Source organism: Sycon ciliatum, chromosome 1, assembly GCF_964019385.1.
Source record: "Sycon ciliatum chromosome 1, ocSycCili1.1, whole genome shotgun sequence".
Taxonomy (NCBI): domain Eukaryota; kingdom Metazoa; phylum Porifera; class Calcarea; order Leucosolenida; family Sycettidae; genus Sycon; species Sycon ciliatum.
This window is the reverse complement of record NC_088643.1, coordinates 71,820,403-71,845,662: the sequence shown is the minus strand read 5'-3', so window position 1 is coordinate 71,845,662 and position 25,260 is coordinate 71,820,403. Positions and strand designations below refer to the sequence as shown.

The 25,260-nt window shown below is 48.7% G+C and overlaps 1 protein-coding gene across 1 annotated transcript; it reads left to right on the top strand.

Moving 5' to 3' along the window:
- Positions 1–4,331: 4,331 nt before the first annotated feature.
- LOC135805278 (SH3 and multiple ankyrin repeat domains protein 2-like) lies at positions 4,332–25,028 on the top strand. The gene is made up of 25 exons (XM_065319296.1): positions 4,332–5,094; positions 6,769–6,952; positions 7,407–7,478; positions 8,016–8,138; positions 8,292–8,363; positions 9,078–9,189; positions 9,763–9,914; positions 10,635–10,679; positions 11,004–11,129; positions 11,561–11,677; positions 12,310–12,387; positions 12,678–12,744; positions 13,021–13,228; positions 13,609–13,714; positions 13,990–14,461; positions 14,803–14,904; positions 15,343–15,400; positions 15,662–15,741; positions 16,089–16,210; positions 16,609–16,768; positions 17,868–17,960; positions 18,315–21,376; positions 21,962–22,464; positions 22,860–22,908; positions 23,420–25,028. The coding sequence occupies exons 2-25, from the start codon at positions 6,845–6,847 to the stop codon at positions 23,861–23,863; spliced, it is 6,531 nt and encodes a 2,176-aa protein (XP_065175368.1). The 5' UTR covers positions 4,332–5,094; positions 6,769–6,844; the 3' UTR covers positions 23,864–25,028.
- The last annotated feature ends 232 nt before the right edge of the window (positions 25,029–25,260 follow it).

Below are 25,260 nucleotides of genomic sequence, written 5' to 3'. Positions count from 1 at the left end.
CGATCTGTGTTGATGCACTTTCCTTGCTGGTTCGTCCAGTAGAAGCATGGTAGGATGATGGCAAGTGTGTATGTACTCAATCAATCCCGTTTTGGGTGCGACTCCCGGTTTCCATTCTTTCAGGGAGCGACCAGTCTGGCCTGTCATCGTCAGGAAACTTGTGATCGGGGAGTACTAGTACAGTACCTTGGTATTGTACTACTTCAGTATTCCCTGGCCGGCTGTGACCTTCCAGGCTCTTTTGAGAGCGCCTTAGGCTTTGAAAACAACACAAAAATGCCGTGCTGCATGAATTGTTATGTCTTGCAGAGTACCTGGGGCTCTTGTAGGCACTGCTACTGTTACTGTTACTGTTACTGTGTGATCTGTGCCTACTCACGGGGATTATGCGGCGTATAGGACTGTATGAGAAGAAGTTTATGGTATTAGATAAACCTTGTCAGTTTGTTCAAACATGTTGGTTGACAGCATGTAACAAGGTGGAGGAGGACACCGTGTTCGGAAACAGTGACAGAACCGGGTCTAAGACCCATACGGTTCAGATGGTCGCAACCGACCGGGGCTCTACCAACCGTGGATGGTTGTAGAAAGGTCACTGTTTCCAAACACGGTGTCCTCCACCTTGTAGCAGTCTGTGTCTGGAAATGAGACCTTGCACGTTGGGTAGTGAATAATGATTCAGTGGCTGCTACTGCACTGCTGCAACCTGTACCAGGCGTAAGCTCAGAGTAAGATGTCTGTTCACAAGAGTGATCTATCTGTCTGCATGGCCATATGGATGGACCAAAGCTGGAAAATTGGAAACAACCAGGAGGGGGAGGGGGATGGTTCTCTGTCTCCTTTTTTTGCCTTGATTTACTCCACAGCGTCAGTAGTACTACCTGCTGCTGCCCAGGGGAATAGTGACTGTTGGGCCGAATACATTCATTCGTGGTACCAAGAGTACATAACCCAAGAGTGTGCAACTCCAGCCATGGGGTCTGCGACGGCAGAACTTCACATCACGTGATGAACCCGTGCACTCTAGTGCATGATAGATACTGGGTTGTACGCAGCCCAGCTTTGGGTACAACTCTCTTGTGGTCACTTTGCACTGTTTGCCAGCATAACCTTTTGAACCATGTCACGTGATGTGAAGTTCTGCCGTCGCAGCACAGCATAGAGGTTGTGCAGGCAGTTGCACACTCTTGGTTATGTACTCTTGGTGGTACGTACATTGTCGTCCTCTGCTGGCATCAATATTGCTGCAGATGTTTACGTGTTGGTGCTCATGCTCTCTGTCTCTTTCCACACACACACACACAGGATAATTAATATGCACACACACACACACACACGTGCATGCACGCACACACACACACACGGACTCAAGTACAGATGGCATGGCAACCAGCCATCAACACAGTCATCATGGCTCAGTTTCAGCCGAGTGACAATGACTTGCAGCTGACAACATGAAAAACAACAAGTCATGTACATACTAGATATGATTGTGCTTTTGTACCTGTTTGTAAAATCTACTCATGTACTGTTGTAGGACTAAGTGCCATACTGTGCAGTAAAGTCAGTGCGGCAGTACAGTCATGTCAGTTCAGTACAGTCATAACAACCACAACAACAGACTGATAACCATGATAACGGCACCACTAAGCGTGTGTAGAAGCCGTGCCAGTGCCCAGCGAAGAAACAATGCACACAGAACATTGATTGTAACAGTATTAGTTTTTTTTTAAATAATTTTTTAATTTTATTTTCTTGTGACCATGGTGACTAAACTACATTTTGTAGAGGATATGGTATGCAGGTCGACACGATACAGACTACATACAGCGCGCGCAGTGAGTATTGTGATTGTCTGTATGATGTCACCCGTCGAAAGTAATAGTTGGCAGTTGCCACTGTTTCTTCGATAACGCCTCATCACCTGCCTTCCAAGACAACATGCCGCTAGGTCTGATAGCAAGAGCATGATTGTATGCCTTTGCCCACGGAGACCATGGATGTCTTCCTGGTCATTTCACTGCAGGAACAGGAACAGGCGCAAGCTGCAACAACACGGCGGTTAAAAGTAGGGGATGCAAGTAATCCGACCTCGAATAGAATCTAGTGGAGGTCGTATAATCCCCTATATAAACGATCTGATCGTGTCACGGCCGATAAACCTCGTGTTACACGAAATCTGTGTCGTGCATCGCTAGTGCTGGCACTGACTGTAGCAGTGAGTGCACACATGTGTACACACACTATACTAGTAAAATACTACTCCCTGATACTAAGCCTGCGGCCAGCAGAATACAGTAAAGGTGCGTCACTGTAAATAGCACAATGTCGTTGACTTGTCCCAGTCTAGCTCGCGGATACAGTACACTGAGCTGGGAGATGCGGCCAGGTCAGGACACCAACCGGCAATTATCATCCTGCGACGTTGTCAAGCTATCTTGGTGCCATTGTGGCTACTGTACTGAGGACCATACCAAGGCCACTAGTAGTACAACTAACGTTACATCAATACAATGATTTTTGAATCACCAGATCGGATGCGCCAGTGTGGTAAGACTGCTCCCCTCCGTGGAGGCAGAGCGTATTACTAGTATTACACAGAACGGAAAAGGGCCATACGCATGAAACTCGGAGTAGCAGCAAACTAGCCTTGCGGCCCTATGACTCAGGTTATTGTTCTGTGGCATCAGTACGTATAGTGTCGAAACCGCCAACTAAGTACTTACCTGTACTTCAGAGTTCAGTCTGCGTAGACACGCCAAATCCCGATTCTGTGGCAATCTATCCACCGAAAGATACTAAACATGCAAACATTGGTAAAGATCAACAACAAAACCATGCATTGTCCGAGCAAAGACTAGGCAAGAGGCTTCAAGAACAAGATAATGGTGCGACTGTTTTAACCAGGGAGTAGCCCCTGGTTTTAACCACTGGCTGCTACTTTTACCAGCTTTTTACTAATTATTTCAGCCTCAGTTTAGGTACCGGTAATCTTTTTCAGGGTGCGCTTATCAGGCCTGTTCGATGATCAACAGGCCGAAAGCTACTGCTTATACCAGCGCTTTTAGGTCATCCTTTTCAAGGTGCGCTTTTAGGTCATCCTTTTCAAGGTGCGCTTTTAGTTTTAGGTAATCGCAGGAAGTACCTCGCCGCACATAGGCAGCTTTCCGTCTAGCGCTTCGTGGTTTGGGCTGGGTCCTGCCGTCTCCACCTCTCCTCTTCAGGTTGCCGCGTACCACAGCACAGTGCATTTTTACAGCACAGTGCATGGACGGATGAAGGGAATCGGCGAACGAAACGACTGACGGTTTCGGGTTGACAGCAGCATCCAGCAACTATCAAGCATCAGTGCAGCTAGCGGCCATCCAATCACATGAAACAGTGCAGATCTGAGCTTGCATCCACGTGAACCATGTGAACTGTGATATGAACGTCGACTACGCGGTTGGAGCACTCTATCTATCGCCTACCATGGTCTACGCCTCCATGGATCCACTCACTCTACTCTAGCCTAGCTCTAGATGATAGTAGTAATAGATCTGTCATCTCAGACCTGTGCCAGGTGAGGCTTTTGTACCATTTCGAGGCGGGCAAACCTCAATGTGTCAACCATGCAGAGCACTGGACGACGATTCGAACGGGACAGAAATAATTGACCGTAATTGGTGTGGACGCATGTCGCTCAGTCGAGTTCTCACATTATTCCCTATGTAGAGTAAACCGGTAAGCTTCAGCCTTCACTCCCCATCCTAGGCGCTAGGCGCAAGGCACCGATTGGAAACGGCACCCCGGCCCCGAGCGCCTGTTGTAGTGTTGAGAGTGCTGTAACTTTGTAAGCATGGTAAGTACAACGTCACTTCACATTACAGCTCCTCACGCCAGCTCTGCCACAGGCCCACACAGGCCCACAGAGTCAGTAGTAGTACAGTGTGTCCGAGGATTTTCGTGGTTTCGGTGCCATCAGCATAGCGCCAGGCCCACGAGTCAACCCTTTTCTCGTGCTGTCACTTGTCAGCAGCGAAAAAAGGAGACACTCCTGTCGATTAGATCGCCTGTGACTGTGACTGTGTGAGTCTATGCACAAAGTCTATGCATGTGTGTCCCTAATAGATACTCCCTATGATCCATGCAAATTTTGTAATGATTGCCGAGAGGACGATTTGACGTTTGTGGCACCCGCAGTCAAGTCCACACTCCAACAATGCGGTGATAGCTCAACGAACTCTGTGTCACACGATTTGAACCTGCATGGGAACGGAGACTGCTGGCAGCAAAAAAAAACTGTGAAGAGAGACTTGGCAGCCAAGCGAAGAAAGTAAGTGTGTGCATGGTCGCAACGGATCCCACCGACCAGCCGACACCGTGAAGCTTGTTGTGCCCAATCAGCTAAGCTCCTGGACCTGGCATGGTGCAGCTTGCCACCTACTGACCTAGTAGATCTACTGAGGGCGAAGTACGGCCTAGCCGCTTGCCACCACCGTCCTTGGCAACTGTTGCGCCAGTGAGCTATTGCTGGGTGGAACTGGAAGGTGACCAAAGCACTTATTACTTCGCGGGCGAGTGAATGAAATCAGGTGTTTCGAAAAGGCCACGGGTCGTACTGGAACTGGCGACGGACTACAGTATACTAGTAGTAGTGGGCAATAGCCACAGCACGATACAGCTCCAGCCCATGGCCCAGGCTGGTTAGACCTACTGAGTGACTGGAACTGGATAGGTAACACCTGCAGAGTGTCGAGTCGTGTAGCTCCTGCGGCCAGCCACCGCCGCCGAAACCAGTGTGTGCGTTTATGGTGCTAGTCGTCGAGTAGTGCAGTGCACTAGTGGGTGGTTGGCGCACGAAGAGAAAACCGAAATAATTAATTACTCAACTCGGTGCAGTGAAGTGGGCGAAGGACGGAGGTGTGAGCAACTGGCAGGGTGCACGAACCCTGTTTGCTAACGCAGTCCTGGATAATAGAACGCTAGCAGGGCCCATGCACACCCAGTGCCAGACATCATCATCAGACTGACTTGACTAGTCTGGATCAATGACGGCACGGTAACATAGAAAGTGGCAAGCTCCCCTCCGCTCCTGCGAATATCCAAGCCAAGGTAAGGAGATGGCACATCCATGAAGACAGTGGTGTCATGATTACTTTTTTTAGGGTCAACAATCGTTAGGGAATATAAATATTCTGACTGGGCGTTTGCAAGGGCATTGCAGCCTTCCTCTGATGACATTGTGCAATCTCACTATGTCCCCACACATTTTGTAAAACTTTTGTTATGCTATGGTTACGGCCGATGGAGTATCAGTTATTGATGCTCAGGAGCAATGATTGGCCAAGTCATATCTAAGACTGTAGTATCCCCCAGTGGACCACAATGCATAACTTTGATACATTCTTGGACTTGCTTGTAATTCGCGGACTACGCCGCGGCCTTTATAGTCTGGGGCTGGTACAATGTCATAACTCTGTAGGCATTAAATGCCTACTTAGCAATGTGCGCATCCACGAACATCAGTCGCAAATTTTGCCCCTAGCGTTACTGGGTGTGCACACCATAAGTTCAACGGTGTATATAAAAGTTTTGCTGTAATACGGACGTATTCACCGATGTTTGGAGCATTGTTTCATTCAAACCTGGCCTGGATGTGCAGTAACTAATACTTGCAGTTTTATACACAACCAATGCTCAAATGCATGCCGTATGTGTCAACGCTCTCGGCTGTCTTGCGAATTGCCGTACTCTATTGAAATCTTGCATGCTTCTACACGCAGCCTTTGCATGCCATGCCACTGAATGACATGAAAATGGCATAGTCCACGAAGTTCTGACAATCCAGATCAAAGGACTGGAGTTCTGTACCCCCCCCCCCCCCCACCGGGAGAGGTGTGTGTACCCCCCCCCCCCCCGGGAGAGGGGTGTGTACATGATTGTAGTTTCGCCCTGTAACTCTTGCCAATCAGATAGTGTTCCATGCTAATATTTCCACCAGTGTGCGCATGGACAAGCTCAGTGACTAGACTCATGAAAGGTGTTAGGCTACTAAAAGCAGCACTGCACACTGGGCACACTGGGTGCATAGCTCATGCATAGTCAGTGTAGTCCTGTCACCACACCAGCAAATGACCGTCCTAGTGGCCGTCCTAGTGGCCGTCCTAGTGGCCGTCCTAGTGGCCGTCCTAGTGGCCGTCCTAGTGGCCGTCCTAGGCACTACAGTGCATTGGTAGGTGTAGGTGCACTGTACTCCATTGACGGCTATGGGGTTGCCGGTGGTCACCACACCACAGATGCGTGAGAGTACGCCCCATGAGCAGTGGGTAATTGCTGTTGTTGCTGTTGTTGCTGTTGTTGCTGCGGGCACATGGTATAGCCCATAGTGGCATTCACAGTGCCACGGTGTGCCATGCAGCGGCGGACGCCCTATCCTTACATCAGTTACCATTGCTGGAAGCCCAACCTGGTTATGGCGCCCGAACATTTCAGTTCTGTGAGCTGGATGACGGTTGACATGATCAGTTGCTTCGGTGTGTGATGGAGTTCTTCAACAGACTTGTTACATCTACTCACCTCGCAAGCATACATCCATTGTGGTATACGTATGCATGAAAGGCAGATATTACTTGTGAACAACTTACAGTATACGCGACTGTATATGGATCTGCCGGAAAAAAAAGATCGGGTTACTATGTTGTGTGGTACTCGCAAGCGGCATGTGAATGAACCTGTATGCACTGTTCCTACACCTTCCTATCTTCTCTGTTCCTTCCTTTTCTCCAGTGTCCAGTGCAGTCAGTACCGGCAACTGACATTCAGGTATAGCCACACACAGCACACGGCGGCACAGCACGGGACAATGAGCACCAGCAGCATCGACAGCAGTGTGGTGAACACGGACGACATTGACAACATCAGCACCATCCTGGTGCGGATCACAATCAATGATGACAATGTGCAGCTCTCCGTAAGTTCTACACAGTGTGTGTATAGATACTGCCAGTGACCTAGCAGCATGCACTATCACGCATCTGACCTAGCAGCATGCATTATCACGCATCTGACTGCTATACGGCCCCGGTGAATCTTTGTGGAAGGCTGTGGAACTCCACGCTGAAAATAATTGACACACATCTGCACTCTTGTAGTCGTAATGGTTACCATACCATACCAGTGAATACCCATTACTAGAATATTTTCAAAAAACCAGGAAACCTTCAACCTTCAGGCGGTGCTTTGTTGAATGTGCGTCAATAACAGTTTGCCCATGAATCCGGTCCGTGATTATTGACCTGTGGCACATATATTATTTTTGTATCAGGACGTGAGCACAGGGCAGTATGTGAGCCAGGTTTGATTTGCACATGTGCATGTCCCGTATTTGTGTGTATGTGTGTCCGTATACATACATGCGTTATCAGAAATGCCTGGTATTTGACCAAGAAGACTCGGTATGGGCCGCCAAGATGATCATCCTCAACAAGCTTGTGAAGGTAAATCTGACATATTTCATGCACTGGCATGCATCAATGTTGTAACTAAGCGGGGCGATGCTTTAGTCTAACCTATGATTAAGTCTGAAATAAATATTGTAGTAGAGGTTATGTAAGGTTCTTTCGCTCTCTCTCTCTCTCTCTTGAACTCGTTTTATCAATTCTTATCAATTCTTACATGCCAGCTCGCAAAGGAGTAGTTATAACTGTTATATTCGCCCCTTTGCAGCTTGCACACCCACTGCATGTTTTCTTTGAGACCGTGGCAGAAGTCAATCACAGCAAGGGAATGAGCTTCAGGCTCTGAAGTATACTAAAGCCTCTTGTACGGGCAAATGTGCTTACCGTGCATATGACACAACATCTCAATACAAAAAAATTGATCAAAACGCCAAGAATCTGAAGAAAAAGACTCAATCCAATCCTGTGTTGCCATAACGGGAACCGAAACCCTCTCTCTCTCTCTCTCTCTCTCTCTCTCTCTCTGAAGTGCTATAGTCTATTTTGTTGATGTGCTGTGGTTTACGTGCACTGCAGGACTTGCACAACGGACTCAACTACGGTCTGTACTTGCCTGTCGATGGTGCCAGGGCTGGCAAGTTTCTGGAGGAGGATCGTCCACTGGCCGAATATCACCTCCCTGAACCGGCACAGCTGCAGGTAGGAGATACCCCCCCCCCCCCCCCCCTCCTATCCTACTAGTTTTAGACTGTACTGTCTGGGGCCATTGTCGCACAAGGTATGGATCAATGATTTCGGTACATATTTGACTGTGCTGTTTTGTTTTGCCTATTTGTATTCACAACTGTGCAGTTCAAGTTCAAGTCAAGAGACTACAAGGGTCGCAAGTTTGAAGAGAAGCAGCTGCAAAAGATCAACGCCAAGGTACGCGCCAGACACATTACACTGCGTTCTCTCTCAGTTTCTTCCTGTGCAAGGTGGCAGGCCCGACTGTGTGTTTTAACTGCAGCGAATATGGTACCAATCATATTAATTTTGGTGATATTTGTAGTCTTCTCGTGATAACTCATGCCATCTTTGTCGTGATAAGCTGCACACTTTTGCAATCCGGGTGACACGAACTTGTTCAAGTACAAAGTAAGATCATTCAGTCTCCCACGCGCTGCCTCCACCCTATTCACTAGATCCCCGATCTTTGCTGGCTATGTGTTTTGGGCAACATTACCAACGCAGGCCAAGACCAGCACGTTGATGGATAATTTTGTTGCTAAAATCTCTGCTCAATTATAGGTTTCATGTATTTGCATGACATCCTGCTGGTTTGTCTCCTCCTTTGCCTTCTTTGCCTTTTATTTGTATTATTTTATCTGTTTTTACTGCTGTGGTTGGCTTTCACCTTGTCTCAGTTTTACTGGCCGTCATCATGATGTGCCATGAGATAATGATATAAATACAAAGATGTAGGTCGCGCACTCGCGATGAGTCAAGCAGTTTCGTCTCCAGGATCGAGTGCACGACTTATCGCAAGTAGACTGTACTAGTTACTCACTTTAGCTGTATTGCTAAATGACATTGTGCTATTGTACCTCTGCAATAAATGTGCCATTGTTTGTTGTCTTTTCTGCATTTGCTACTCAGGCAAAGCAGATGAAGTTCTTTGAGCTGATACAGAAATGCTCGGTAGAGAAAGTGGGTGGATTCCTGGACAAAGGCCTCGACCCTAACATCGCACTGGAAGAGTTTGGTGGTGGTAAGTTCAACTACATACACACTATCTCTAGCTTTGATGAAATGCTACAGCCATTGGTGTTTTCTGTGTACTTGTGTAAACTTCGTTGGGCTTGCATTGATGTCTCTAGGTATGTAGGTGCACCGTGCACTCTATAAAGTACTGTGGACACGCGTGCAGCTGCTGTGCATTCATCACACCTCTCTCTGTGCATTCATCACACCTCTCTCTGTGCATTCATCACACCTCTCTCTGTGCATTCATCACACCTCTCTCTGTGCATTCATCACACCTCTCTCTGTGCATTCATCACACCTCTCTCTGTGCATTCATCACACCTCTCTCTGTGCATTCATCACACCTCTCTCTGTGCATTCATCACACCTCTCTCTGTGCATTCATCACACCTCTCTCTGTGCATTCATCACACCTCTCTCTGTGCATTCATCACACCTCTCTCTCCCCTCCCCCGCACACACAAGCTCGGCTAAGCTCGGCCTATATAATCTTGCCATTTCACATGTGACCTGTAACCTGTATGAGTGCTGTCTGTTGGCATGATGGCATGACGGTTTTTCCGCTTGCCTTGTGTAGAGTCCGCTCTGGGAGTGGCCAGCCTGAGCGTGCATTGCAAGGAACTCATGTTGGTCCTCGTCAACGGCGGTGCACACGTCGACTTCCGCAACCTCTCTGGCAGCACGGCGCTTCACACCGCAGCCAGTGCTGATAACTACAATGCTGTTCAGGTGAGCTGTTATGCCTATCTCTAATCACGCTATCCTCCATATGTGATGCATATGCACAGTACACCGGTATGGCTATCTTCCTGTCACTCGTGGCCCTGACTCAGAATTTCGCGAATCTTCACGAATGTGCATTGTATTCAGGCGGAAGCAGTTATCAAGTGGTCCGGTTATACCATAGTTTTTCATACAGTTTGTGTGGGATATAGTGGGGAGATATGCCCCTATGGTGGGGAGATATGCCCTCCTCAGCAGTAAACATGCGTTGGTAGCCGCAAAGTTGGTCAGGTTATCACCGGACCAACCGGACCGGTTCCTGCGGGCCTGGTATTCCCAAGCAATGCGTTAGCATAGAAAACCTGTGTGATAGAGAACAGTTACATTATACACATTGAGGTGAGGTGATAAAGCATGCCATGTGCCCTGGTTTTGACTGAAGCAAGCGCATTGCTGGATGATTTAAAGGGCAATTCACCGCTCGAAGAGTGCTCGATGTCCTTCTAAGTTCCAAGGCGGAACTTTCCTAATGGTCGTGCAGGAACGTGAAATTCTGACTAGCAACGCAGCATCCCCCCCCCCCCCTCACTCACTTTCTCTCTCTCTTTCTTTCTCTCTCTCTCTTTCTATGATAGTAACGTTATGGTTCATAACCTCAAAGTAGGTAAGGTGTGTCCTATTTCTCATGCATGATGTGTGTGTGTGTGTGTGTGTGTTGCTGCTCAGATCCTGCTGGACCTCGGTGCATCTCCAAACTACCGAGACAGAAAGGTATGCTGGATACAGGAGTAGTTCTACTCCTCGAAAATTAATGTCCCTGTTCACGTCGGAGCCAGTCAGACTGTTTTCCTGTATTCGTAGGAATGCCACCACCCTTGAAGATCAAGGTGTATTTGCAGCTTGGGAGAAAAACTGTCATCAATTGGTCACTCAGGGTTTGGTATTTCTGGCGAATGTGAAGGCGATTACATGTAGTTTGTACGGGTACGGGTAGGCTCGACTCTGTAGCGCACCCGAAACCGGAGTTAGTGTAGAGAGTTGATTCAGTTTAACTACTAAAACCTATTTTCCCTTTGCAAACATTTTTTCCAACAGGGTCTGACACCGCTATATAACACTACGTTACCGTGCGGCGGTGGCGCGGATATGGCACTGTTGCTACTCCGCGAGCACTCTCAGTTGATGATCAGCGATGCTAACGGTTGGCAGGAAATACACCAGGTAAGGAAGATGATAACGGTGAGATGTCTGCTTGTCCAGTGGATCGATTTTATCCTCATGGGTCACAGTCACACGCTACAACAGTAGATTTTACTTGCATTGCATATTGCAATTAAGTTTGGATGCATGACTTGTACTTTTAGCTGAGAAGTGCTGCCAAGTGTGTTCACCAATACACCACACCTTGTGTTGGTGTTATGTAACATGTGTACAGATATTATAGCTCATCCAGGTGTATTTCTGTGCTGTAGAATTATTCCACCGCCCACACAGTGCTCATGAGAAATACCGCAAAGTGCAGAGCTTACTTACAGATAAGGCAGAGCAGTGTTTTTTTTCTATGCAGTACAAGGGGGGGGGGGGGGGTGAGCCAGAGTGTTTCACGGACAGGCTGCGATGTATTGCCGCTTGCTTGTCTGTTGTACACTCAGGCGTGCCGCAATGGTCTGCAGCGACACCTCGAGCACCTGGTTTTCTACGGCGCCGACATTGACGCTCAGAACAGCAACGGCAGCACGGCATTGCACGTGTGCGCACTGCACGGACAGGTAACTTTGAGGGCCATGCCAAAACCAACAATACATGCCGCACCTTTCTAGAGATGGCACCACTCTTCTGGACATCCGCATGCTGCCTGACTGTATCAGGGATGGCGGAACTGGTCCGGCTGGTCAGGACAGGGTCACACCAAATTTGGTACAAACGCGTGTTCCCTTCTGGGGAGGACCGTCGTATGTACCTGCCATATCATACACAAACTGTATAAAAACCTTTGCTATGGCTGGACCAAGTAAAAAACTGTTTCCGCTGGTCCTGTGTGTTACTTAGTTGTCATGATACGTTGAGAGGGTACTGCCGGTTTTAAGTCCTGCTTGGATGCGAAAGGATTTTCCAACCCTGCTACTACCCACTGTGAATCGGGAACTTGTGACCTGGCACGAGGGCGATATGGATGTGTCAGATGCGATTTTTGGTCTTTTCCCGCCTTGTCTTTTGTGGTGCATGCATGTGATCTACCGGCAGTAGTATGATATTAAATACGGTACTACTAGCCTCCTGCCACTGTTAGAAGCTGTGTCTTGCATGATTCTTGAATGTGGTGGCATTCCTATGCATACGGAGCTCAACATTAACTGTAGTTCTTCTCCTATGTGTTCTGTTGTGCCATTTTTACGGACAGCTGGATTGCTGCAGGGTATTGCTATTCCGCGCTGCAAAGAAGTCAATTTCCAACAAAGCCAACCACACTGCCCAGCAGGTGAGCAGAAAGGCAGTCGTAGCACACGACTTTGTGCAAACCTACTAGTACTCTCGTGCTCCATTTCCCTTAGTCTATACTGTCCAATCTCTGTGAATGCTTGCTTTCCTGCATTGCGTACTTCCTCCCTGTCTATCTGTCTCTGTCTGTCTGTCTGTCTGTCTGTCTGTCTGTCTGTCTGTCTGTCTGTCTGTCTGTCTGTCTGTCTGTCTGTCTCTCTCTCTCTGTCTCTCTCTCTCATTCCTGCAATGTGGCGTCAATCGATTGCCATCATCTGTTGTCTGCTGCAGGAGGCACTGCTAGCTGGGAACCTTGACGTAGCAGAGTTGATTCAAAACTTCGAGCAAACTACATCAGGTAAGACCAGGCAGGTCAGATTATCCGCACGTAACTGGGTTGTTTGTCACTGTCCAGATCATGGCTCAGTTGTCATACTTGGCTAGCTGATGCGTGGACTGCAGGCACAGATCCATTTTATTGTTCTCTCTATTCCATCCAAGCAACAGAGCACTGAGCACTGAGCACTGAGCACTGAGCACTGCTCCTCTTCGTTGTAACTAATACTTTCATGCCCTTTATAATAGGCAATCATCAGACAACTAATGCTGTGTCTTTCTATTCAATGTACTGTAGTTCGCAGTAAAGACAAGCCGTCGTACAACACGCCGCGCCGAAAGTCCATCACCGTTCTCACGCCGACGGGAGCTGGCTCGCCGCGGCTTGGCCCCCGCTCGGCCACGTCACATAGTGTCCTCAGCAAGGCAGCCAGGGCGCTGGTAGCTAGCAGTGCTGCTTCTCACAGCAGTACCCATAGTAACAACAACTCGCCGACTCTTTCAGAGTGAGAGCCTGACTTGCTTCTGTGCTATTTAGTGTGACGGGGTTGCGTTTGCACTACAATGATGTGTGAGGCACCACATGCCCAAATGAAGTGATATGCCTCTGTATCGGCCCAGGAAGGGGATATGACTGACCTTGCATTGCAAGTATTAAGTTACAATGCTAGCGATGTAGCATTTAGACTCTACTGCATTAATGAGTGCACAATAATTCTTGTCTGACCGAGTTGCCAGTGAAGCGGCTTGTTGAAATACTAAAGCATTTCCTTAAGATCACAATTCTTGTAGTTGCAGCAGTCCCATGGGCATCAGCTTGACCCGAGGGCCCTGAGTGGGTGATTCATGAATGTCTTTTTGACTCTGCTTCTGCATTATCATTCAGACATGATGACTTCATGTTCAACGGTCGAACCAGTGATGATGCGAACTCATCCGGCTCAAATTCACCGCCCATGTCAAATCGTGATGAAATTGCCAGGCTAACACAGGTAAAATTCTTCTTCTTCTTTTTTTAATGGAGAGAAAGCAAAGCTCTCGGCCAGTGTGTAATGTCGGGTACGTTCAGAGCATACCGAGTTCTTGTTTGGACCTTGTATTTGCTGTGCCTTCTGCTACCAAACAATTTAAAACATTGAAGTGATATAATATTAAGGAGCAGCCCGGCGTGGACAACTTGTGAATGCCAAGTGACATACACTGAGCAGCCCGGCATGGACAGATTGTGAATACCATGGGTTGCGTTGATTGTGTTCATTCTGCTCAGGGGAAACCAGCACGTCCACCAGGCCCCGTGTTCATGGCTGCTGGAGACGGGCCGTCCGCCTTCCCTAGTCCCCTGAATGTTGACATTGCCACCGGCGAAGCAAAGACGATGAAGGTCAGCATTCCCGGCTCGTCGTCGGCGAAGAAACTGGAAGAAAACAACGTTGTCGACCTAGGGACTTCTAAGCCCACAACCGGCGGCGGAGCTGAATCGCCAGCTGCCAAGCGATCTACTAGCGCCTCGTCCCAGAGCTCAGGAAGAGCCAAGACACCACCACCGCCATCGTCACAAGACACCGGTAAGAGCGGGACCACTGCGCCAAGGGTCATTACTCCAGGCGGCGACATTCTTCGACCCAGGAAATTCCAACGTGCGCACAAAGCCGACACCAGTGAGTATGTGATTGCAACAGACGACTTCACGGCAAAGTCAGCAGATGAGCTGACCTTCAAGAAAGGAGAGTTTGTAGAAGGTAAGCTTAGCAGCTTTGATGGGACTGCTTCGGTAGTGCAGCCCATCATCGCGTTCCTTGTGTCGTAAAGTAGTTGTCATTTCAAGAACTTTGTGTTATGTCACATTTGCGTGCATGCCCAGTCTTCCGTTGGTACACAGCCATGCCTGTCATATCGCATTAGCAAGTTACACATTACATCTAGATGTAGGGATGACTGAAACACTGACCATGGCCAGCCATAGCTAAGCCTGTACACAAGGACCTCTTGCCGGTGTTCTGTAAACGATTTTGTGTACATGTACTTCTAAGTATCTGTAACCGTTTCCTTCGTGCTGATGTGCTCCATCCTTTCCTCCTAGTGAACTATTTTGGCAAAGATGGCTGGTGGGAAGGATGCATTGGCTCCCGCAAGGGATGGTTTCCGAATCAGCTGATATCAATGACGAACCAGACACCTCAGAGTAAGTGCTTGCTTCAGAGCGGGACGCGGTTGGACATGGCTGCACGGTGGTGCGTGTACACGCCTGCATGTTCGGCCCCATGCATATTATAAACCAGCACTTGCGCATTTCAACCAGGAGCTTTCCTGTGAAGACGTTGACATGGTGCTGCAGAGAGCTCAGAATCATCCACATAAGAGTACATGACGTCTCTCTCTCCCCCCCCCCCCCCCGACAGTACAGTCTATAACTGTTAGTAGTTCAGGTGGTACAGCTCGACTGAAGCTGGCAGTGGCGAACACTCGCTTGTCCATGAGGCACATGCAGATAAAGTATACCATTGTACATGTAGTCACTGTATAATTGTTATCTTGTGGCTACATACCGGTATGTAACATACTTCTGTGGCCCTACTAGTAGTTATGACAATGTGTGTTGGTACCGTATCATGTTTACCAGGATTGCCGGACCTGAACGGATCTGACAACACAGCCACTAAGGGATCCGCTGATACGCAGTAAGTACACGTACAACGATGCCATCATGTAATGCTGGATACGGCTAGAACATACCGAGTTCTTGTTCGGGCCTTTTTGTTTTCTGTGCCTTGTTTGAGAAAACTTGTGAGAAAATATCCTGCACAGTCATACACTTGTGAGCGTGGCTGGCAGCACAGGGCAGCTTTGTATGGAACGTCCCATAACTATACCCTACCGTCACATTGACATTGGGCTTCATTGCTGTTGAAACTGTCGCTGATTTCTGTCTGTTGTCATAGTACGGACTTCAAGCTGGTGAATGTCATCCTGATAAAGAGTCCGAGTGGGCTTGGATTTTCCTTGAAGGGAGCTCGATCACGTAAGTACATTGCCATGGCGATTCTTCTTCAGCACACATGTGTGCTCTATGCCGGTTGGGTTGTGTGATCTCTGGACATGGTCTCCACAACCTCAGTAGTGGTAGATGCGGTACATATTCCCAACATCTGTGTACGCTTCTCGTTGGCTGAATATTCGAAATAAACGAGAAGCATTGTTCTTTCGAATGACGAACATCTGCAATGCGTGTTTTTTGGGTGCTTTTTTTGTGCTTCTCTTTTTTGTATTGCAATATGGCTGCCCGCAGCCAACCCTGCACTAAGTTATAGCTGATGTGAGGTGTGAGAAAGAATTACTCTGTCTGTGTGTTGCTGTTGTTGGCGGCAGATGATGTGAGCACACAATTCAAGCCACTGCCAGACATGCCGGCACTGCAGTATGTCGGAAGCGTCGATACCAATAGTGTAGCGGAGAAGGCAGGGCTGAAGAAAGGAGACTTCCTGCTGTCGGTAAGTTATCTGAACACAAGCACTTGAATCTGACACAGTGCAAGTCCTTGCTGGTAAAGGGCAGCATACAACATGCTGACAATGGACGAGTGGAATTTAAAAGCTCTTGCTGATCAATGGCATGGTGGTTGAATGGGAAAAACTGTTTCAAATTCTATACGACCATGTACCCGTCAACTATTCTAGTACCAGCATTTGAAACGAGGATCTACACGTGCATTTGACCATTTGTGAAGAATTTTTCAATGCTCCAAGTCGGGAGCCATTTTTGATCATGTTGTTGGTAACTTAATGCTGTGATAGACTGATAGTACATGTACGCCAGTACTTGGATAGCAAGCTAATAGTAATACTATGTGTGTGTGCATGTGTGGTGTCAATGTGTACTTGACATGCAGATCAATGAAAAAGATGTGACGGGAGCATCGCATTCGTACGCAGTCACCCTCGTCAAGCAAGCAGGCAAAGTCATCACGCTCGCTGTCGCACGGCCTCGTTCCGTGTCTGGGTCCTCGTCCCGCCGTGGCTCTCTTCCACGTGACGGCAGCCCCAAATCAAGTAAGCTACATTGTACCACTAAAGGCACTAGTGTTTGTGATGCATGCATGCATGCGGGTGCGTGCGCATGTACTATCTCTTTGTCTGTCAAATCCTATTATATAGGATTTTTCCCAATTTTTGGGAAAGGGCAGACCACACCTTACAAAGTAAAGTTCTTTCTTCAAAACCCTGTTGGAGTCTGAATTCCATATTTATCAGAGATGATGTCTGCCAAGTTTCACCAGCACAAGGACTTTACTTTTTCTGTAACAGGCCCTCTCGTACAAAGGTGTCCAGAATTTTCAAAATCCTATAATTATATAGGAATTGGCCTCTTCAAAAATTGGTTTTGTACTTCCCAGTTTCCCCTGCCAATAAAAACCCTAGTTGGCAATATCCAAGCCTAGATATGGCCCAAAAAAACAATTCTATGCACCTATGGCTACAGAAGAAGCACCTCCTAGGCTAGTACTCGTACCCCAAGAGTATTCCACTATTAATTATGTGTACATACTTGAATACAACTGATTTCGTAAATGCCCCATACATGTAGTGTCTTTAGTTCATATTGATCTGCGAGCACTTTACAACACGACTTCAATGCTAGGATGGTGCTAATAATCCCTAATATTCACCTATTCCACTCCTAGTCAATTTCTACCACTTGTAATTGCAATTTATCAGCAATAATTGCACCCAGAGACTTTTCCTGGGGGTATTAGCCATTGGGTAACCTCTATTCATTCATTTTAAAGAAAGAGATGCATTGTAGGAAAGATCGAAATGCATGTTCAATAACATTGCTTCCACTTCGACCATTTTCGAGGCTGCAAATGCGTCTTGAAGTTTAATCCTATATATTATGATTAACTGGTGACAGACAAAGAGATAGTGTGTGTGTGTGGGGGGGGGGGGGGTGTCTCAGTCTCTAATCCTCAATTGCTTCATAGCGCCTATCCATACGTCTGTTGCAATTCACTCGGCAACACTCATGCTTATTGTACACAGGCAGTGGAAGAATGCAGCCAGCTTCAATTGTGAGCTGTAACCTATGCTGCTTTGTCACCAGTGTGTTTGCTAATGTGTTACACACGCCTTGGTTGTACTGTACGTGCAGGTCGCTCAAACAGCTTGTCACGACGCCCAGTAGATACAATCGCCGCACCACCATCGCCATCAACTCAGCGCAAGGCAAGAGTTATGTTTGAAGGTGAGCTGAGCCTAGTTGAGCACCAGTCCGGGTCCGTTGGGTAGCAGTGAGACTGTGAGAGAAGGCACACTTGCAAGTGTAGGGCACGTGGTCAAGGTCAAGGTCAAGAGGCTGGGGCATGTATGCACCTCTAAGTCTAAGTACAGCGTGACGTAGAAATCTCCCAAAAGAAGAAGATTATTGCTTAGTGAATCAACTGTGCTGCGTAGTGTATGCATGTGTATGTGTGAGTGTGCTGTGGCTTCCTATTGATCATAGCACCTGATCTGAAATGTGATGTGTTTGTGTGTTTGTGTATTTGTGTTGTTGTTGTCGTCGTCGTCGTCGTCGTTGTTGTTGTTTCTTTTCATGCAGATGAAATGGGAGATGAGAAAGCATTGTCACCGACTGCAGAGGAAGCACCAGTTGCACCCACTGCTCCAAAGACTCCCTCAGCAACATCACCACCACAGCAGCAGCAGCAGCAGCAGCACACAGCACTCACAGACGGCTCTGCACCGTCACCGCCGCCGTCACCCAAGTCATCCCGTGCCCATCGTCCCGCACCACTTGGTCAGATCAGCGCGCTGTCGGGTGCGCTAGAAAAGCTACCACAGTCTCCCCTGGCCAAGTCATCTGCTTCTGCCACGAGTAGTCCAAAGCCGATTCTGAGGCACGGCAGCAAATCACCCCCAGCAGTTGACCCGCAGCAACCGAAGTCTCCAACCAAAGGATCGCACAATCCGCCAACAGCAGTACCGATTGCGAAAACCGACGAGACTAAAGTTAAGGTGCCTAAGAACAAGCAACACGAGCAACCAGCTAGTTCCTCCAAGAAAACCTCTCCTCCAGCTGGCAAAGCACCGCAAATGTCTGTGGACTTCTTACAGCAGTTGACGAGCGCTCCGTCCGCCATGGCCGCATCGGCAAAATCCACTGAACAGACCTCTGCTGGCGGCAATGCAGCTACAAGCAAGAATACAAAGGCCAGCAGACGCTCCAAAGCTAAGCACAGTCCGCCACCACTAAGCCCACCAGCGGAGGGTGTTGCGCCTCCTCCACCTCCGCCGCTACCTCTGGTGACAGAATCATCAGCACCAGCTGCAGCAAGCGGAGCGACAAAACAGGACACTACTACGACGAAGAAGCCCAAAGCTGGACCGGTGGGTCTCAATGCAGATTTCCTGCAGCAGCTTAGCCAGGCGCCGTCGGCTCAAAAGGCAGCAGTAGCGTCAACAGTGGACTTTTCCAAGACATCGAAAACTAAGAACGGCGAGGACACTGCTCAGACTACTCACACCAGCACACCTCCAAGACAACGAAAAGACAAACCACCTGTCATCACCCTACCTCCTGCACCACCCAAGCTACCATCTCAACTACATAAGAACCTGCCCAAGGCGGAAAATCCCAGCCCATCGCCGTTCGGTGACGCTCAACGGGCACCCGTGCTCAATCGGCTGAACGTGGAGTTGGAAGACGATGACGGCTCTGGCTATGCGCGTATCAAAGACAAGGAACCAGAGGATGGTTCCGAGCCAGCCACCGCTGACAAGCCACTGGGTAAGGAACGTGACTGCATGCCAAACAGCACGGATGGCAATTTTGCAGGGGAGCCTAAACACAGTACTGACAAGGCGACAGACACCACAGGTGTTGCCCAAAGTCGGAGCGTAGAACAAGATTCCATGCCGCCAGCTAAGCAGGGACAGGAGCATGACCTGTACGCCAGCATCAGTGACACAGTCAACGAGGTAACGTCACAGCCGGCCGCCACGTCACAACCGGCCGTCACGTCACCAGTGCACGGACACACGTCCATTGACTGCTCCAAGGTGCCGCCAGCAGCAGCAATGCCCGCACGGCAGGTGACCGAAGACAGTGTAGTGGAGCAAGAAGAAGATGAACAACAAGGGGCACAGGCAGACCATGTCTACGCATCTGTCAACAAACCAAAGCAACCTGACCAGACCGTACCGGACAGTCTTGATCTGACGGCGCAATCCTCATCATCAAAGAAGCTGAAACAGGACGACACATCTCCAACAACACCACTGGCTCCTCCGCCTAAACTGGATCTGGAGAAAGCAACAGTTGAAAAGCCCACACAGCTGAGCCTGTCCGCAGAGCATGAGCTCAGCTCTCCACCATCCCCGCCACCGCCAGCTTTGCCACCGTTGTCGGAAGAAGAGAAGCAAGCTAACGCCTCTCGGATAGCCGCTGCACGCAAGAAGCACCAGGAGAAGCGCGCCAGCTACAACCTGACGTCACCAGTGGCCACCAACGTGGCGTCGCTGGTCAACGCCGCTGCAGCACGCAAGGCCGATCAGGACAAACACTTTTCGTTCAACCAGCCACGGCGTTGCGAATCACCCACGCTTCTTGCACATGCACCTGGCTCACCAGCAGCATCACCGCCAACCGTGGCAAGGAACAGAAGCCAGTCGGAGAGTGTGGTCGGCAAGAAGACTTTGGAGAAATCACCCCCAGCACCGCCAGCTGGATTTGGTATCATTGACAGTCCTCTAGCTCTCCTCGTCGCCAAAGCCAAGGCTAGGGAAGAACGTTTAGAAAGTGGAGAAATCAAGCCGATCGACGTCCAGAGAGCAAAAGATACTGAGAAGCCAGGCACGCCAGAGAATGAGAATGGCGAGGACGCACCGGATTTCTGGAAGAAGAAGGGCAAACCTCCTCCTCCAAAGAAACCCAAACCAACGTCGAATGATGGACATGTCAACACGAGACAACAGAAGCCGAAGGAAAGGCCGGGTCAGCCAACTCTGCTACAGACCATTCTGTCAGCGAGAAACGCGCCGTCTTCCTCTCAGACCGGTCCTGCATCGTCCGGCGATGTGGACACAACTTCGAACGACACCGACGGATTGACGGTGCGGCCTCCCACGCACTTGGAGCGGTCTTCATCTACGCACTCACTCGAGAACAAGAAGGCATGGGATGAACTGGAGGACACCAGCACTGGGGACCGGGGAAATCGGGAAGAGTCACGTGTCCCCAGCATGTTTGCCGATGACGACGATGATGGCGAGGTTTCTTCGGAGTGGACGAATGGAAAGGGAACGGACACAAAGCCGGAGCCAACTGCAAAAGACCATGCCGAGAAGAACCCTGATTTGAACTCGGTCATTTCGAAATTCGTTCCTCCGCCGCTTGCAGACATGAGAGCGGACAGCATTAACACCTCACTGGACACGGGCGACGCTCCACCGCCCATGGAGTTCTCAACGCCACCTCCAACTCGCTCCGGACGCACGCTAGACGTCAAACCACCAACAGCAGCAGCATTGTCACAGTCGCCCCTTGTACAGCCTAAGGTCTTGTCGGCTGTAGCAAGGTCCGGACATCCACTGGCACCGCAGACTCCACCAAAGCCATCGCCAAAGGTGAAAAAGAAGGCTGGCGAATCTCCACCACCAAAGGTACGTATTACGGGATTGTCATGACTAGCTGGGGAATTGGTGTTCTTGAAACCAATAATGGTTGTCCTATGTTTCACTTCTCTAACAAGTACATGTTCTTCGAAGCATATACGTCTGTCCAGTTGTGTCTTCCACAGACCATCCAGTATGACCACAGACATGCACAAGTAATTCCGGCACAAGTTAGTCACATGGATATGACTTGTGAATCAGTGATACAAAAGTGCTACAGGACCAAGTCGAGTTTGCTGTATACATGTACGGGTGTCAAACATGTTTACACTATGAACACGTGCACCGCTACAAGTAGTCACTTGAAGACTCAGTTCCAACTGTCTTTTGTACGCAGGCATACTGTGCTGGCAGCTGGTTCATCTTTGAAATTAATGTTAGGTACAGTGTGCACCAGCGAAAGTAATTTCAGCACCTACCGATCATGCTAGCAATTCTCATTGAACAGTTTGTAACAATTGTGGTGACACTGCTCACTGTTAAAAGTTAGACGTGGATCCATTGCTCTGCATGCACGGTTGAATGTAATTGTATTGCGTTTCTCGCTTTGTATTCTTCTCCTTTTGCACCTAGCTGGCGAAAAATTCACCAAGACCATCGCCCAAATTTCACACCCCGCCACCCCCAGTGTTCTCGCCGCCTGTTTCGCCAGCAACTCCACCATCTTCTCTAGATGCGAACAGCAAATCGCTCGCCACATCCACTCCAGGCAAAGTGGAGGGAAATGATCAGGCTGCTGCCGGAGCAGACAGCAGCCAGAGGAAGAAATCACCAGCGGGTGGATCCCCGCTGTCGGTGACGTCCATTCAGCCGGCTGCCGGTACGGAAGATCGGATTAAGCCGCCGCTGTCTTTCGGCGACAGCGTGGCTGATTCACTGGACGTGGACGATGACGATGAGGAGGGGAGTGGAGTGGCACCGCCGCCACTGCCAACCACACTGCCACCGGATGACAGCAATGCAGGTGACGTCGCCGATGACAGCAGCGTGCAAGAGAGCTCCCTGCCCGTTGTGCCAGCATCATTCCTCGACAGTCCATCAACACCACGCTCAGACCTGACGACAATTGGTGAACAGTAAGTACATATGCATCATTCCGAAGTCGTGAACTATGTGATGAGATCATTTCCCACACCAAGCAGTGAACACTTTCTTCGCGCCGCTCGGCTAGTTTATGTTATTATAATGTCAGTACAAGAGCATGGTAGTCAGTTATGCTGGTCCGATTTTTGCCGAGTCACATCCCACCCAGTCAACCGACAAACTGACCATGTTATGGTAGCGAAGCAGGAATATTATAGCGTGAACAGCTGTCAATCAGGCTGTTGCCTACGCACTGTACTAGCCAGACCTTCTACAATTGACCAAACCAGTTCTAAAGCCAAACCCGTTCCACAGGAAAAGCTAACTTACACGCGCGTGGTAACGTGACACTGTATCCGTTCTGTTGTGTAATGCTCTACCTACACAGACTAACAGATTCTCAAGGCACACCGCTGAACAGCTCCGATCGTGCCCAGGTGAGTGAGTGTGTTTAAGCATTATGTGTACCACTACCTCTGACTGGGTTGTGTTTAAGCATTACTTGTACCACTAGCTGTGACTGGGCTCTCTTGTAGCTCAGGCAACATTGTCCTCTGGGAATGTATCTGTGCTCACACTGCTCAGAGCTTGCCGGTGCCACTGCACCGAAATCTCAACCAGTTAGTACAACTACTTATGGGATTGCTTAGCCCATCTGAAAAAGAGCCCGTCTGTCAGAGGGAATCGAAATAATGAAGGCCTGTCTTGTATAAAAACATGGGGCTATAATCGAGCGCGCAACTCCACACAGTGCAGTGCAGTTCATGAAGCCCGGGCCGGGGTGTCTATTCACGCCTATATGCTATACATACTAGCCCAGTAGTATACATGTACCTAAATGCTGTTGAAAGCGATTACTTGTATGTACATGTATGCTTGTGACACCGCAAGCATGCATGTAACCCTGCTTGTGTGTTGGTATGTGTGCGTGTGTGACACTGTTGCCAGGATGATCAAACATCGAAACGTGATGACCGCACAGGAACGCAGCACACTCGTCAGCTGAAGGAGGATGAGGATATCGGTGGCAAGGAGTCACTGCAGAGCGAAGTCGGAAGCTTGGCAGCGCTGGACGCGGTTGTCAGTGAGTTTGATTTGTCGACCGCCGGAACAGACAATGGACATGATGAAGAAGTGGTTGGGGAAGATGGCAGTAAGCAACCCGTCAGAGATGAATTTCGCACTAAAACATTCTCAGAGTGGACCTGCCACGACGTGGCGGCATGGCTTCTAGACATTGGTCTCGGCCAGTACGGAGAGAACTTCGTTGAGAACGAAATCTGCGGCGAGCACTTGTCCGAGATGACCAAGGACGACCTGCGGGAGCTTGGCATTGTGCGCCTGGGACATCGTCTCACCATTACGAACGCCGTCAGCAAACTACAGGCGTAGCACACCGCAGGTGATGTAGCTACTAGCCAGGGTCATTTACACTTCAAAACCAGTGTGCGGAGCCCGTATCTTCTACTTCGTAGCAGAACTGAGCCTTGAGTAAAAAAACTTGCTCCTATATCGGCCGGAAACCTTGGCCCTTTACCATGAGTGACACACTACTAATGCATGACTGTGTTTTAACCCCACCCTGGCTTGCGCGTTGCTACTGTATTCACTCCAGCCTTCAAGTGCACACGTGCAAAGAGGCTAGTGATGAACTTCCTGAAGTACTATGCAGTGTAGTTAAGCAGTTTAAAAACACTCCTAGAACCTGCATACATGCACAGACAAGCACACGCGCACACACACGCACACACACACACACACAAGCACACACGCACACGCACACACACACGCACACACACGGACACACACACACACACATTTTACTGACAGTGGCTACACTACGTGCACAGCCTAAACTCATAGTACTCATGAAAACAAATGCTGATCATGTGAGATTTGCTAGCATATCGGGCAGCCTGTTTGTTTGAACATTGCATATTACGGTTGAATTAGATGGTGGTAAAGAGTAAAGACACACCTGGCAATATGGCGGTAAATATACGCCTGCCCGGGCCCACACATTACATATTACATTAATTTTACTTCAGAATTCTCAACTAAGTTACTTTTGTACCGGCAGCAGATTTCGTTTACATGTCATATTGAGAGTATTTTACCGGCCTGGTCCGCAGTCTATCCCCAGTCTTATACAGTGTATATATACCATATCAACAAGATGCCTGCATATCATTGAACTGCACAATCCATGCCAATATCTTTAGAACAATAGATTGTGAAGCAGACCGTTTTCAGGCAATATAGCTATGGACCAGTTTCTAGGCTGCAGCCTCAACATTTTACTGATATCATGATGATCGTTCAAGATAATAAATTAATAGTGATTATTACGATTTTCCGCTCAACTTATAAAAGGAGCTGGATAGCACCATTGTGACTTTTTGTGATTTTTGTGAATGATAAATTCATCGTGTAAACACACAGCATAGCCACTTGCACGAGCAGTGCAGCCAATTGACATACATTATATCACCCGTTTATTTTTTTTAAAGCAGTCAAGTGCTTTTTTTTTAATTAAAAAAATGATGTCAAGGCACAATGTCATGCTTTAAAAATGACATCACTGCACAATGCCATGCATGGATACATAACTAACACTTACAAAGACCATTGGTGCAAAAGGAGAAGGACAAAATGTTACGAGTTATGACTAACTGTCCACCAACGTAACCAGATCTTATACAGTCAGCGAGTGCGACAAAATGGCACAAAACTGACAAGGAGTACTGAGACATTCGGCGACCTGACACCTAGCTCCAACACTTCTCCAA